Consider the following 17,378-nt stretch of genomic DNA (forward strand, 5'->3'; position numbering starts at 1 on the left):
TTGTGAAAAAAAATTCGGGTTAAAATTTTTTTTCCGATTTTGATCCATTGTACTTACTATGGTCTTATATACGTCGTTGCAAATGTCTTTGAAATATCTGTCTATATTAATGTCTTAGTAATCCATATTGTCTATATTAATGTCTTAGTAATCCAGATATAGGTCAAAAATCGAGGTTGTCTTGGTTTTTTCCTCATATCTCAGCCATTTGTGGACCGATTTTGCTGATTTTAAATAGCAAAATTCTCGAAAGCATGTCTGACAGAATTATTGAAGATTTGGATCCCGAAGATATCTGACTTAATCGACTCCGCTATCTATAAGGATCCAGAATATATATACTTTATAGGGTCGGAAATGAAAAATGTAGAAATTACAAACGGAATGACAAACTTATATATACCCTTCTCACGAAGGTGAAGGGTATAAAAATTAGGATACTACCTAAAATAAGGTAAAAACGATTTATTAATTAATTACTCAAAGCGTATACGTTATTTTGTTTAAGAAAATCATGTACTTGATGATAATGTAGTTTCAATTTTGGTTATAACTTGGTTATTTTTGATAGTAAAAGATTAAAATTTTGTACACATATGTATGTAATATGATGTAGTGAATCGTAATCAATAATAAAATCAATTTCGAATTTTTTGATGATACGTTGTTTTGCATTTTAGGTGACGATATGTATAATCTAGAAGAAGAGGGCTACAAAACATATTACTATTACTATAACTATATTTTATCTTTTATAGTTTACGAGATATTCACCATTGAAATTTAAAATTTTATGTTTTTTACCTACCTTGGTCTGTATTTTTGCAAATATCGGATCCAAATCTCTCCCGATTTTTTTCAAATATATATTTTTTAATTAACAACTAATTTATTAGTATTATAAGGAAAAAATAATTTCAAAATCGATACCAAGTCAAAAGTTATGTGCACTTAAATTAAAACAATTTGAAAAAGTATTTTTTTCCCAATTTTTTTCGAAAAAAAATACTTACATTAATCTTTAGTTATACAGAAAATAAAAACAAAATAAATAATGTGATTATATTTTTCACAACGGTAAGATTTTACTATAGAAGAAAAATAATTTCAATATTTGTATAAGTGCGTGGCCTTCCGAAGTAGACCTATTTTTATACCCTTCACCATGAGTGGCAAGGGTATATATAAGTTTGTCATTCCGTTTGTAATTTCCACATTTTTCATTTGCGACCCCATAAAGTATATATATTCTGGATCGTTATAGATAGCGGAATCGATATAGCCATGTCCGTCTGTCCGTCTGTGTGTTGAAATCAACTTTCCGAAGCCCCCAAATAACATACATACATACATACATACATACATGATTCATATATCAATATCTCCGGAATTCTTCCGGCTCGGTTGCTATTTAAAATCAAGAAAATCGGTCAACAAATGGCTGAGATATAAGGAAAAAACCAGGACAACTTCGATTTTTTACCTATTTTTGACCTATATCTGGATTACTAAGTCGTTAATATAGACAATATGGATATCTAATGAAAGATATTTCAAAGACCTTTGCAACGACGTATATAAGACCATTGAAAGTTGGACCTACAATGGGCTGAGATATAAGCAAAAAACAAAAAAACAATGTAATTTGTCATTGTTTTCAATGACGTCATGCAAATATATGTACATATAATAATAAGCTGGTTTAAGCTGTCAAAGTTTGCCTGTTGTTTTTGTTACATTTACATTTGTTGTAACATTCGCCGCAACAAACAAGGATAATTGACAGCTCAAACATCCAAACAACATTAATCAGATGTGCCATCAACACCACCTGGTATATAAATTCGCCTTGAATCTTATTCACTAATAGTGTTGCCGTTTTGATTATTTATAACCAAAATTGGTTATTTTTTTCCTGATGTGTAGAAGTGTATTTATTTTTCATTTTGGTTATTTTTATTTTTATATTATAACGATATCGTATATATACACCAATATAAGTAAGGTGTACTCCAAAAAAAAAAAAAATTTTGACTCTTTTAGCTTTATTCTCACTAAAATGTTATATTCCGAAAACGATAAAAAAATAATAATTTAACATAGTTTTTAATTAAAATGAAAAATTAATTAAAAATGTAATAAAATATTTGGATAATACCCCGAAATTTTACATCCTAAAAAACATTTTTATTATAAATTAATTCTTTAGGTAATTTAAATCTAACTGCAGCAATAGAAATTTGAGTTTTTTATTTACGTGATATTCAAAAGTTAAAAACATGACGTTTCCAATAAATTTTTTTCGGTTATTTTTTAGCATTTTGGTTATTTTTTTAAACAAACTTGGTTACAAATATTTTGAGATTTTCTTTTCTTTAAATCTTATATTAAAATAGTATTAAAAAATTACTTTCTTCATCACCAGAGTACTTAAAATTTTAATATTTTCATATTACAGTAGCTTTATGTTGTAAATAGTCGTCTGTTATCGCAAAATTGTCTATACAAAATGCTGTTGAATACGAGATTTTCTTTAGAAAATGTAGTTATACCTACTTAAGATTTTCTACAGAAAATATTATTATACACAAGATTTTCTATAGAAAATATTATTATACACAAGATTTTCTATAGAAAATATTGTTATACACAAGATCTTCTATAGAAAATATTGTTATACACAAGACTTTCTACAGAAAATATTGTTATACACAAGATTTTCTACAGAAAATATTGTTATACAAAAGATTTTCTACAGAAAATATTGTTATTCACAAGATTTTCTACAGAAAATATTGTTATACACAAGATTTTCTACAGAAAATATTGTTATACACAAGATTTTCTATAGGAAATATTGTTATACACAAGATTTTCTATAGGAAATATTGTTATACACAAGATTTTCTATAGGAAATATTGTTATACACAAGATTTTCTATAGGAAATATTGTTATACACAAGATTTTCTATAGGAAATATTGTTATACACAAGATTTTCTATAGGAAATATTGTTATACACAAGATTTTCTATAGGAAATATTGCTATACACAAGATTTTCTATAGAAAATATTGTTATACACAAGATTTTCTATAGAAAATATTGTTATACACAAGATTTTCTATAGAAAATATTGTTATACACAAGATTTTCTATAGAAAATATTGTTATACACAAGATTTTCTATAGAAAATATTGTTATACACAAGATTTTCTATAGAAAATATTGTTATACACAAGATTTTCTATAGAAAATATTGTTATACACAAGATTTTCTATAGAAAATATTGTTATACACAAGATTTTCTATAGAAAATATTGTTATACACAAGATTTTCTATAGAAAATATTGTTATACACAAGATTTTCTATAGAAAATATTGTTATACACAAGATTTTCTATAGAAAATATTGTTATACACAAGATTTTGTATAGAAAATATTGTTATACACAAGATTTTGTATAGAAAATATTGTTATACACAAGATTTTCTATAGAAAATATTGTTATACACAAGATTTTCTATAGAAAATATTGTTATACACAAGATTTTCTATAGAAAATATTGTTATACACAAGATTTTCTATAGGAAATATTGTTATACACAAGATTTTCTATAGGAAATATTGTTATACACAAGATTTTCTATAGGAAATATTGTTATACACAAGATTTTCTATAGGAAATATTGTTATACACAAGATTTTCTATAGGAAATATTGTTATACACAAGATTTTCTATAGAAAATATTGTTATACACAAGATTTTCTATAGAAAATATTGTTATACACAAGATTTTCTATAGAAAATATTGTTATACACAAGATTTTCTACAGAAAATATTGTTATTCACAAGATTTTCTACAGAAAATATTGTTATACACAAGATTTTCTACAGAAAATATTGTTATACACAAGATTTTCTATAGGAAATATTGTTATACACAAGATTTTCTATAGGAAATATTGTTATACACAAGATTTTCTATAGGAAATATTGTTATACACAAGATTTTCTATAGGAAATATTGTTATACACAAGATTTTCTATAGGAAATATTGTTATACACAAGATTTTCTATAGGAAATATTGTTATACACAAGATTTTCTATAGGAAATATTGTTATACACAAGATTTTCTATAGGAAATATTGCTATACACAAGATTTTCTATAGAAAATATTGTTATACACAAGATTTTCTATAGAAAATATTGTTATACACAAGATTTTCTATAGAAAATATTGTTATACACAAGATTTTCTATAGAAAATATTGTTATACACAAGATTTTCTATAGAAAATATTGTTATACACAAGATTTTCTATAGAAAATATTGTTATACACAAGATTTTCTATAGAAAATATTGTTATACACAAGATTTTCTATAGAAAATATTGTTATACACAAGATTTTCTATAGAAAATATTGTTATACACAAGATTTTCTATAGGAAATATTGTTATACACAAGATTTTCTATAGGAAATATTGTTATACACAAGATTTTCTATAGGAAATATTGTTATACACAAGATTTTCTATAGGAAATATTGTTATACACAAGATTTTCTATAGAAAATATTGTTATACACAAGATTTTCTATAGAAAATATTGTTATACACAAGATTTTCTATAGAAAATATTGTTATACACAAGATTTTCTATAGAAAATATTGTTATACACAAGATTTTCTATAGAAAATATTGTTATACACAAGATTTTCTATAGAAAATATTGTTATACACAAGATTTTCTATAGGAAATATTGTTATACACAAGATTTTCTATAGGAAATATTGTTATACACAAGATTTTCTATAGGAAATATTGTTATACACAAGATTTTCTATAGGAAATATTGTTATACACAAGATTTTCTATAGGAAATATTGTTATACACAAGATTTTCTATAGAAAATATTGTTATACACAAGATTTTCTATAGAAAATATTGTTATACACAAGATTTTCTATAGAAAATATTGTTATACACAAGATTTTCTATAGAAAATATTGTTATACACAAGATTTTCTATAGAAAATATTGTTATACACAAGATTTTCTATAGAAAATATTGTTATACACAAGATTTTCTATAGAAAATATTGTTATACACAAGATTTTCTATAGAAAATATTCTTATACACAAGATTTTGTATAGAAAATATTCTTATACACAAGATTTTGTATAGAAAATATTCTTATACACAAGATTTTGTATAGAAAATATTCTTATACACAAGATTTTCTATAGAAAATATTCTTATACACAAGATTTTCTATAGAAAATATTGTTATACACAAGATTTTCTATAGAAAATATTGTTATACACAAGATTTTCTATAGAAAATATTGTTATACACAAGATTTTCTATAGAAAATATTGTTATACACAAGATTTTCTATACAAAATATTGTTATACACAAGATTTTCTATACAAAATATTGTTATACACAAGATTTTCTATAGAAAATATTGTTATACACAAGATTTTCTATAGAAAATATTGTTATACACAAGATTTTCTATAGAAAATATTGTTATACACAAGATTTTCTATAGAAAATATTCTTATACACAAGATTTTCTATAGAAAATATTCTTATACACAAGATTTTGTATAGAAAATATTGTTATACACAAGATTTTCTATAGAAAATATTGTTATACACAAGATTTTCTATAGAAAATATTGTTATACACAAGATTTTCTATACAAAATATTGTTATACACAAGATTTTCTATACAAAATATTGTTATACACAAGATTTTCTATACAAAATATTGTTATACACAAGATTTTCTATAGAAAATATTGTTATACACAAGATTTTCTATAGAAAATATTGTTATACACAAGATTTTCTATAGAAAATATTGTTATACACAAGATTTTCTATAGAAAATATTGTTATACACAAGATTTTCTATAGAAAATATTGTTATACACAAGATTTTCTATAGAAAATATTGTTATACACAAGATTTTCTATAGAAAATATTGTTATACACAAGATTTTCTATAGAAAATATTGTTATACACAAGATTTTCTATAGAAAATATTGTTATACACAAGATTTTCTATAGAAAATATTGTTATACACAAGATTTTCTATAGAAAATATTGTTATACACAAGATTTTCTATAGAAAATATTGTTATACACAAGATTTTCTATAGAAAATATTGTTATACACAAGATTTTCTATAGAAAATATTGTTATACACAAGATTTTCTATAGAAAATATTGTTATACACAAGATTTTCTATAGAAAATATTGTTATACACAAGATTTTCTATAGAAAATATTGTTATACACAAGATTTTCTATAGAAAATATTGTTATACACAAGATTTTCTATAGAAAATATTGTTATACACAAGATTTTCTATAGAAAATATTGTTATACACAAGATTTTCTATAGAAAATATTGTTATACACAAGATTTTCTATAGAAAATATTGTTATACACAAGATTTTCTATAGAAAATATTGTTATACACAAGATTTTCTATAGAAAATATTGTTATACACAAGATTTTCTATAGAAAATATTGTTATACACAAGATTTTCTATAGAAAATATTGTTATACACAAGATTTTCTATAGAAAATATTGTTATACACAAGATTTTCTATAGAAAATATTGTTATACACAAGATTCTCTATAGAAAATATTGTTATACACAAGATTCTCTATAGAAAATATTGTTATACACAAGATTTTCTATAGAAAATATTGTTATACACAAGATTTTCTATAGAAAATATTGTTATACACAAGATTTTCTATAGAAAATATTGTTATACACAAGATTTTCTATAGAAAATATTGTTATACACAAGATTTTCTATAGAAAATATTGTTATACACAAGATTTTCTATAGAAAATATTGTTATACACAAGATTTTCTATAGAAAATATTGTTATACACAAGATTTTCTATAGAAAATATTGTTATACACAAGATTTTCTATAGAAAATATTGTTATACACAAGATTTTCTATAGAAAATATTGTTATACACAAGATTTTCTATAGAAAATATTGTTATACACAAGATTTTCTATAGAAAATATTGTTATACACAAGATTTTCTATAGAAAATATTGTTATACACAAGATTTTCTATAGAAAATATTGTTATACACAAGATTTTCTATAGAAAATATTGTTATACACAAGATTTTCTATAGAAAATATTGTTATACACAAGATTTTCTATAGAAAATATTGTTATACACAAGATTTTCTATAGAAAATATTGTTATACACAAGATTTTCTATAGAAAATATTGTTATACACAAGATTTTCTATAGAAAATATTGTTATACACAAGATTTTCTATAGAAAATATTGTTATACACAAGATTTTCTATAGAAAATATTGTTATACACAAGATTTTCTATAGAAAATATTGTTATACACAAGATTTTCTATAGAAAATATTGTTATACACAAGATTTTCTATAGAAAATATTGTTATACACAAGATTTTCTATAGAAAATATTGTTATACACAAGATTTTCTATAGAAAATATTGTTATACACAAGATTTTCTATAGGAAATATTGTTATACACAAGATTTTCTATAGAAAATATTGTTATACACAAGATTTTCTATAGGAAATATTGTTATACACAAGATTTTCTATAGGAAATATTGTTATACACAAGATTTTCTATAGAAAATATTGTTATACACAAGATTTTCTATAGAAAATATTGTTATACACAAGATTTTCTATAGAAAATATTGTTATACACAAGATTTTCTATAGAAAATATTGTTATACACAAGATTTTCTATAGAAAATATTGTTATACACAAGATTTTCTATAGAAAATATTGTTATACACAAGATTTTCTATAGAAAATATTGTTATACACAAGATTTTCTATAGAAAATATTGTTATACACAAGATTTTCTATAGAAAATATTGTTATACACAAGATTTTCTATAGAAAATATTGTTATACACAAGATTTTCTATAGAAAATATTGTTATACACAAGATTTTCTATAGAAAATATTGTTATACACAAGATTTTCTATAGAAAATATTGTTATACACAAGATTTTCTATAGAAAATATTGTTATACACAAGATTTTCTATAGAAAATATTGTTATACACAAGATTTTCTATAGAAAATATTGTTATACACAAGATTTTCTATAGAAAATATTGTTATACACAAGATTTTCTATAGAAAATATTGTTATACACAAGATTTTCTATAGAAAATATTGTTATACACAAGATTTTCTATAGAAAATATTGTTATACACAAGATTTTCTATAGAAAATATTGTTATACACAAGATTTTCTATAGAAAATATTGTTATACACAAGATTTTCTATAGAAAATATTGTTATACACAAGATTTTCTATAGAAAATATTGTTATACACAAGATTTTCTATAGAAAATATTGTTATACACAAGATTTTCTATAGAAAATATTGTTATACACAAGATTTTCTATAGAAAATATTGTTATACACAAGATTTTCTATAGAAAATATTGTTATACACAAGATTTTCTATAGAAAATATTGTTATACACAAGATTTTCTATAGAAAATATTGTTATACACAAGATTTTCTATAGAAAATATTGTTATACACAAGATTTTCTATAGAAAATATTGTTATACACAAGATTTTCTATAGAAAATATTGTTATACACAAGATTTTCTATAGAAAATATTGTTATACACAAGATTTTCTATAGAAAATATTGTTATACACAAGATTTTCTATAGGAAATATTGTTATACACAAGATTTTCTATAGGAAATATTGTTATACACAAGATTTTCTATAGGAAATATTGTTATACACAAGATTTTCTATAGGAAATATTGTTATACACAAGATTTTCTATAGGAAATATTGTTATACACAAGATTTTCTATAGGAAATATTGTTATACACAAGATTTTCTATAGGAAATATTGTTATACACAAGATTTTCTATAGAAAATATATGTTTTCAACATTTTTCATTTGCGACCCCACAAAGTATATAGTATATTCTGGATCGTTATAGATAGCGGAGTCGATATAGCCATGTCCGTCTGTGGGTTGAAATCGACTTTCCGAAGAAATCGGTCCACAAATGGCTGTGATATATTTTTGACCTATATCTGTATTACTAAGAGCTAGTTTCTTACTTGTCAGTTAAACTCAGCTTAACACGCTGTTATATTAAACCTGAAGCATATTTTGACGGGATTTAACCAATGACTGTGTTTCTCACTAATAGATTAATTTTGTTAGCATTGCCATACTTTTGAGTCAAATCACATGTTTATTCCTCAAATTTGTTTATATAAATATGGCAACACTTTAAATTTTATAAGAAAAAGCAACCGCGTACATAATTTTTTTTTGTAAATTTTTACTTTGTAAAAGAAAAAGTAACATTAAAGTATATAAAATGTATACTAAAAATTATATTTATGTTAATAAAGCAAATCAAAACAAAGAGCTGCTGTGCTGAATTGTTTATTTTATTTTTTATCTGTTTGTGCTTTAGCATTTTATACTTAGGTTTAACTCATCAATGATGCTCAGTTAAACCTAGATTACATAGTAACAAAACAATAAGTGAGAAACACAATTTTTAGTTTAATCTAGGTTTAAGCGATGAATGTAGATTATCTTTATCCCAGAAACAACAAAATTCCAAAAAATTGGAAAAATAAAATTTAATTTTTGTTTACATAAAAATATTTAAAATTTTTGTTTTAAAGTATAATTTGGTGAAGGGTATTTAAGATTCGGCATAGCCGAATATAGCTCTATTACTTGTTTTTATTTAAATTTTAAATTTATGCCAAATTTTCTCTAATCGCATATCTGCTTTCTAGTAGATTCCAAATATATACAAATATTTCAAATCGGATAGAGAACAACAATTTTGCATCATTTTTAATTTGTAATATACCCGAGACACCCCAAATTGAGTTCTTTAAGCACATGAATACTTGATTCAATTATAAAATAATTGAAACCAGTTCAATATGTGATATATATTTGAATTGAAACGGTTTCGGAAATAGTTTTTTCTGTGTATATTTAAACAAAAATATAAAATACGAAAGGAAAATTTTCAGAGACATAACTGTTATAAGAAATATCTAAACAAATTTAGCCATAACTGTTATATTGTAGAAATAAATTTTTGTTTCTTTAAATAATAGTTTTTCTCAATGAAAATAAGTTTTGCTTTTCAATAAGTGTTATTCATAATAAATATTTTTTTTCGTTGCTCATAACTTTTATTTTTTAGATTTTTATGTTTTTACGTTGCCTTATAAGAGTTATTCATAATAAATATTTGTTTTCGTTACTCATAACTTTTATTTTCGATTTAACTTCACCTGAAGTATCTCCACTTCAACCAATATCCGATTTTCTGATTGACGAATCGACGAATCTAAATACGTCATCGTTGTTCGGAACATTAATTAGAGAACTTGAAGGGGATTTATCTTCAGAAAATGACAAAGGCAATACTTCGCGAGAGTTATTAGCAGCTATAGCTGAAATAGAGAGCTTTAAACCTATGAGACTGGACGTAGAAGCCAATTTGTTGCAATATTAGGAAGAGAAAAAGGATACTTTTGCAATTTTTAAATAAATTGGTTCATACTGTCTATGCACTGCCGGCTAAACGGCTTTCTGTTGAAAGAGCATTTTCTGCTTTGCGTATTTTGTTGACTGAGAAAAGGTGCAACTTGGCGGACAATGCGTTTGCTAAAACATTGATTGTGAAACAAAATTCTTCATAATTAAAAAACACACAATAAAAAACATCAATCTCATACCAAGCTTATTTTTTGCGACTTTAAAGGTTAAATTCAATGTATGTACTAATAAAATGCAACCAAGGTGGCGAAAGAAACTTCTATTGAGTTATGAGCAACGAAAAAAATATATTCTTTAGAATAACTCTTATTAGGCAACTTAAAAACATACAAATTGAAAAAAAAGCTATGAGGCAACGTAAAAAAATATAAATCGAAAATAAAAGTTATGAGCAACGAAAAAAAATATTTATTATCTATAACTCTTATTTGAAAACGTAAAAATTATTCATTGATTTATGCCTAACTTTTTCAGTCTCAAATAATTTAATAACAGTTATTTTTGGTCTCTGAAAATTTTCGCGTTAAAAATGGGAAACTCGGTTTTGATTTTAGACCCATGGTTTCTTCGGCAAACATTCTTAGAATTCATCGTAGATTACGATTTTGATAACCGCTTGTTGCATTTTTTTTTGGATTTAAATATTTATATAATTAAGATTTTAAAATATACATATTTATATTAGTTAAAAGTTATTTAGGTTATTAGGTATAACTAACTACCACTTATGGTAAATGACAGACATACAAAATAAAACCTATGTATCTCCAAAACTTTATCAATGAAATCTATGGTTTTATTAAATAAATATCTATGACGATGGTGTATTATGTAAGCCAATTGAAATGAGGGTAGTTATATGTACTATAAATTGTATAAAGAAAGTTGCATGCAGTAATATTTTGTTCTCACTTACCACACCAGCTGTATCACCCGGCATAAAATTGAGTATGGCTTCAGTGTTTTTATCCCAATAAAATATATTACCACAATCACTGCCGCTTATAATGTATTCACAATTCGGACCAAAGAAATTAACACCTTTAAAGGTTTTTTGGTTGCTGCAGAAGATAAGTAAGTAAATTTTAATATTCATTTTATTCTATTTCTTTATTTACACTTACAAATGACCCTTGTAAGAGTGCAAATATTCTCCTGGCACATAATTTTTATTATCAAACAAATAAATATTATCTTCACTATAGGTGGCCAATATTTCCGTGCCGGTATTATTATAAACACAACAAGTAACATTAATAGAATTGGTCTAGGAAATCAAATTATTGAAATACTTGGTATTGGTAAGTCTCATTAAATTCGTTGTTGTTAAATACGAAGAAAAAAATGGTGTTTGCCATTTTTTCGAGAAAATATGAAATTTTATTTATACTCACTTGTAATATATGTTTCGGTGACATCGTGTGGACAGGATCTCGCATTGATCTCTTATCGTAGACGCGCACATATTGATCACTACCACTGACACAAATTTCGGGTGCAAATGGATGATGTGAAATACTAAATAGACGTACTTTACGCGGTTTTTTAGTTGTCGAAAATACTTTCAGCATATCAACCTTCGGAATATCCTCCCTCAAATCTTTACTACAAATACAACCATCTTCACCAACACTTATAATTTCCGATGGGTTGTCCGGACAAATTACTAGTTTATGCACTGCTCCCGAGTGCGGATAAAGATGTGAGACCTGCACCTTGCCACCAGATGGTGGAACTATCGAACGTCTGACTTTACCATCACGGCCGGCCGATATAATATCGATGCACGATGATGAGGGCAAAAATTTCGATTGAAAGATGTTGGCACTGTGACCAGATTTCCAAACATGTTTCGTTTTATTGACAGCCCAGTCCCAAACAATAAGTCGTGCATCATCCGAACCTGTCACCAGCAAATTACCTGTTTTATTGAAACTCACACAGTTGACGCAACCAGAGTGTTTGCGCAAGACATGCGAAATTTTCATGCGTTCAACTATGTGACGAGATGCATAGAAACGATTTTTAAAACCGTAAGTGAAACCATTGCGCAATGATGTTCTCCCATCACCACTTAAACCATGTTCACGACGCATCAGTTCATAACTGCCGCACCAAGTGTAGGGAGGTTTTTGTTTATTTAACAATTTGTTAACTTCTTCGTCTTTTTCTTTATGACGATTCGAGTCTGCTGAATCATTGGAGGCAAAGTCGGGACTTAAACGATCTCCGAATAAATAGGGTTCGAAGTCGGTATCATCGTCATCGCTATCAGATGAACTATCGCTGGATATGCTACTAATTGAAGATGCATGGTAATTAAACTATAAAAAAAAAATAATTAAATAAGTTGTATGCAGATACATATATTAATTATATTTATCATTTCAATAACAACTAAACTATAAAAACGAAAAACAAATTTATAAAGTGTTGCCCTTTATTATAAGTTCTTTAATTTTCCTCAAACAAAAATTGTTTTACTTTTATTTCAATCAGAGATGGGGGTAGTGCACTAAATGTTCAGTGCAATCAACATTTCACTATCACTAAATATTATTTTAAAAAATATATTTTTAACTAATTTTCATGAGCTTGAGTGGTAGTGAAGCTTATATTTTTATCACTAATATTTTTTAGTGATAGTGATATTTTTTTAACTATAAATCAATTGAGTGGTAGTGTAGAAATAAGCACTAAACTCAAATAGTTAAAAAATTTAACAATAACTAAAAAAAAGCTTCAATAATTTTCTTTGCACTAATATATTCAAAATTAGTGATCATGAAGTTATTCCAGTTTAAACTAGAATATTAAATATATAGATGTTTGTTGAGCAAGCTTCAAAGTGTTTTTCAGCATCCGAAGAAATAATAACACAAAAAAACACTGATAATGTAGGATTCTTAGATTTTTTGGAAATTGACAGTATGTGAAAAAGTTATTGTAGAAATTACTTAGTTTATTAACATCTTCAATATTAGGACCTTCAACCTTTGTGCAGAAAGATGGCATAGAAAGTGAAATACGTGCGTTCCTTTTAAGCTCGGACACTGATATTTGCAGTCTCAACAAATATCCAATAATAAGGCAAATGCTTTTTAAATTTAACACGCCTTTGGCTTCTTCTGCTCCAGCAAAGCGGTTATTTTCTTTTAGTGGAATGGTGGATTCTAATCGGAGAAATAAATTAAGTGATTCGAATTTCGAAAAGCTTGTTTTACTTAAAGCCAATAATCGCTAATTATTTTCTGTGTAATTGCTTATTTCTCTTTTTATTGTAATTTGTGTATTTATATACCGATTTTATGTTTTTTCCTTAAATATATTAACTTAAACTATGAATAGAGTAAAACATTTCTTTGTTGAAAAAAATAGTGCAGGAATATTTTTTTAACTAAAAATTTTAGTGTAGAAAAAATTATTTCATTAGGCTGCAAAAAAAAATAGTTTAACTATTTTCAAAATATTATTAGTTAAAAAATTTTAACTACACTATCACTATTATTGAGTGAGGCTTATATTTTTCAACTCATCACTAAACATTAAAAAAATAGTGAATTATTTTACACTACCACTAACTATTAGTGATAGTTAAAAATTAGTGCACTACCCCCAACTATGATTTCAATCTAAAGTAATATCTACAACAAACCCCCTCGTTCCCACGACAATTGGATCTCCGTTCCGGAACGACCCGAATCATATTCGGCCAAAGATTGTCAACTCAGCGACAGCTGTACAAACCGAAAGTTTTTTCCCCAGGTGAGCAAAACATGTCGGCAATTTTGCTCAAAATCCTTTTAATTATAGCCGGCGTTGAACAGAATCCAGGTCCCAGTATTTGGCTCTGTTCAATATGTCAACAACGCATAATGCGTAACACCACCTCAGTACAATGCACCGTTTGTAATAACTGGTGTCACCTGAAAAGGTGCTCAGGACTCACCAGTCACCGCGACTGGAACCCCAGCTTCGTAGGATCTTGTTGTAGTACGCAGCCTCAAAACCCCAGCACTACCCCCATAATTACGATCCCACAATCCCGTGTCCAAACTCCACCCCCCGGACAAAATTTTGTCCAATCCCCAACCCCCGGACACAGCAGACCCTGTTCAAATCAATGGACATATTCTGTCTGTCAGGACGTAATTAGAAGGAATATAACATCAATTCAGTGCAATGGCTGTAAAAATTGGTGCCATATGAGAAGATGCTCTGGATTACGCTCGCACAAGGACTGGAGTAATAGCTTTTTAGCCCCCTGTTGCATAAACATACCCCCGGCGACAGTTGCCACCCCAGCCACACCTGTGCAATTCACCCCGCACAGTGTTGTGCAGACACCCCAACATCTGCCTCTACTACAACAACAAGAACTCCGGCGAGAACTCCACCTCAACTGCCAAGTATATTAAATATACCACCCCATCAGCACCATACCCGGCGGCCTTTGCATATCGGGGATTCCCAAGTATCGTTTAAGATCATGCAGTTAAACTGTAATGGTCTTAGAAATAAGGTCGTGGAAATCACCAATTTTATGCATGTTAATAACATCCTCATTGCCGCCATTCAAGAAACGAAGCTAACCAGGGATTGTAGACTCTCGGCTTCCAGTGATTACAACATCATTCGGAAAGACAGGGAACGTGATCATGGTGGTGGCCTTGCTTTTATCATAAAGCGAAGCGTCAATTATACGTTGACAGTACCACCCCCCTCCCCCTCTCCTGACCCCTACCTGGAAGTAATGAGCATCTCAATAAAAACTGGAGATATTGAGTTAGAAATTGTCAATGTATATATTCCACCCGTAAACAGCATTGGGACTAGTTATCATCCCAGCATAGCACACCTTTTGCAAGGAGATAACAGAATAATACTTGGTGATTTCAATGCTCACCACGAGAGTTGGTACTCCAAGCTACCAAACGATCCACGCGGTATTTCATTATCAGACCAGATAGACGACTCGGACTTCGCTGCAATTAACGAAGACCTCTCTACGAGAATAACTGCTCGATGTTCAAGCTCCCCAGACATTTCCATCGTCTGCATGTCGCTTCTTGCCCATACCACCTGGCAAGCCCAAACGGCATTAAACTCCGATCACATCCCTATCTTGATCACAGTAGAGAAGTCTAGCGACTTTGTGGAGCCAGATAAGCGCACGTTCGTTAACTACAACAAAGCTGACTGGCACAGCTTTACGAACTACATAGACGATACACTACGTCACTTGCCGCCCCCCACATGTGCCAGAAGGGGTGAAGCAATCTTTAGAAAGATAGTCCTTCAGGCGGTAAGGCGCTTTATCCCCGCAGGAAGAATACCAAATATTAGACCAAATTTTCCATCACAGGCAGCACGATTGGCTCAGGAACGCGATCTCCTGCGTGCTAGCAATCCAGCTAATGAGCAAATTGAGCAGTTGACGGCTGAAATTGACTTTATCGTCGACGAACATCGCCGCAACAAATGGTTGGACCACCTGAATCATTGCTCAACAGACTCTAAATCGCTATGGTCTACTATCAAAAGTCTAACTGGAAACAATAATAGAAATCAAAACCTCGCTGCTATTGCGTTTAATAACTTGCAACATACAGATGCCAAGAAATGCGCAACACAATTCTGCAGGCAATTTATAGAACACCCCGCCACGCAGAGCCGGACCAAAAGGACTATAGTTCGGAGAACTAAGAATCTTACTCGAGATCCTCAGCCACGCTCCTTCACCTCCCGTGAAGTCGAGTTCATTATCTCCAAATCGAAACCTTCTAAAGCTCTAGGTCCGGATGGTATCTCAATGATAATGCTAAAGAAGCTCGGTAAAGTAGGTCTGGAATATCTCACCCACCTTCTGAATCTCTCGATTCACCATTTGGTGATTCCAGATATCTGGAAAGTGGCTCGAGTTATCCCAATTCTAAAACCGGAAAAATCAGCTACCCTAGGAGAATCATACCGCCCCATCTCCTTATTGTCACCAATAGCAAAGATTTTAGAATCCCTACTATTACCCACCCTGAAAGAGCATTTCCCGCTCGCCACACATCAACATGGATTCAGGGAAGCGCATAGCACAACAACGGCTCTAACTCAGATAACCTCCCAGATCGCCAATGGCCTCAATCAGCAACGACCGTGTCAACGTACCATCGTCGCCGCACTGGATTTATCCAAGGCATTCGATACGGTCGATCACTCGATACTGATTAATGACATCGTGAACTCTACACTCCCAAATGATGTCAAACGCTGGATAGCCAACTATCTATGTGGAAGACATGCGTTTGTCGAGTTCAGAGGCCAGAAATCAAAATACCGCAAGATAAAGATGGGCGTGCCACAAGGAGGAGTACTATCACCGATGCTCTTCAACATATATCTTGCCAAGCTACCTGAACCCCCCCCAAATGTCTCTATGGTGTCGTATGCAGATGATTGCACTATTATTTCATCAGGTGTCAACATCGACGACATAAGTGCCAAAATTACCCGATACCTGGCCACCATAACAGACTTTTTTCAGGAACGCAAACTCAGGTTATCTGCTCCGAAATCCTCGGTGTCCCTTTTCACCTCTTGGACTAAAGAAGTAAGGACGGCGCTCAACATCTCAGTCGAAGGTCGAACTATCCCCACGGTTCAAAACCCGAAAATTTTAGGGGTAGTCTT

The 17,378-nt window shown here is 28.6% G+C and overlaps 1 protein-coding gene across 1 annotated transcript in view; it reads right to left on the minus strand.

Annotated features, from left to right (window-relative positions):
- The window catches only part of LOC135953092 (DDB1- and CUL4-associated factor 8), a 30,884-nt gene that overhangs the window by 6,030 nt on the left and 7,476 nt on the right, over positions 1 to 17,378 (minus strand). Inside the window, exons 4-6 of the mRNA XM_065502761.1 lie at positions 12,089 to 13,018; positions 11,819 to 11,961; positions 11,611 to 11,755 (exon numbers count right to left, since the gene is read on the minus strand). Coding sequence (XP_065358833.1) covers positions 11,611 to 11,755; positions 11,819 to 11,961; positions 12,089 to 13,018 — 1,218 coding nt within the window. The remainder of the gene's footprint in view (positions 1 to 11,610; positions 11,756 to 11,818; positions 11,962 to 12,088; positions 13,019 to 17,378) is intronic.

Source organism: Calliphora vicina, chromosome 3 (genome assembly GCF_958450345.1).
Source record: "Calliphora vicina chromosome 3, idCalVici1.1, whole genome shotgun sequence".
Classification (NCBI taxonomy): domain Eukaryota; kingdom Metazoa; phylum Arthropoda; class Insecta; order Diptera; family Calliphoridae; genus Calliphora; species Calliphora vicina.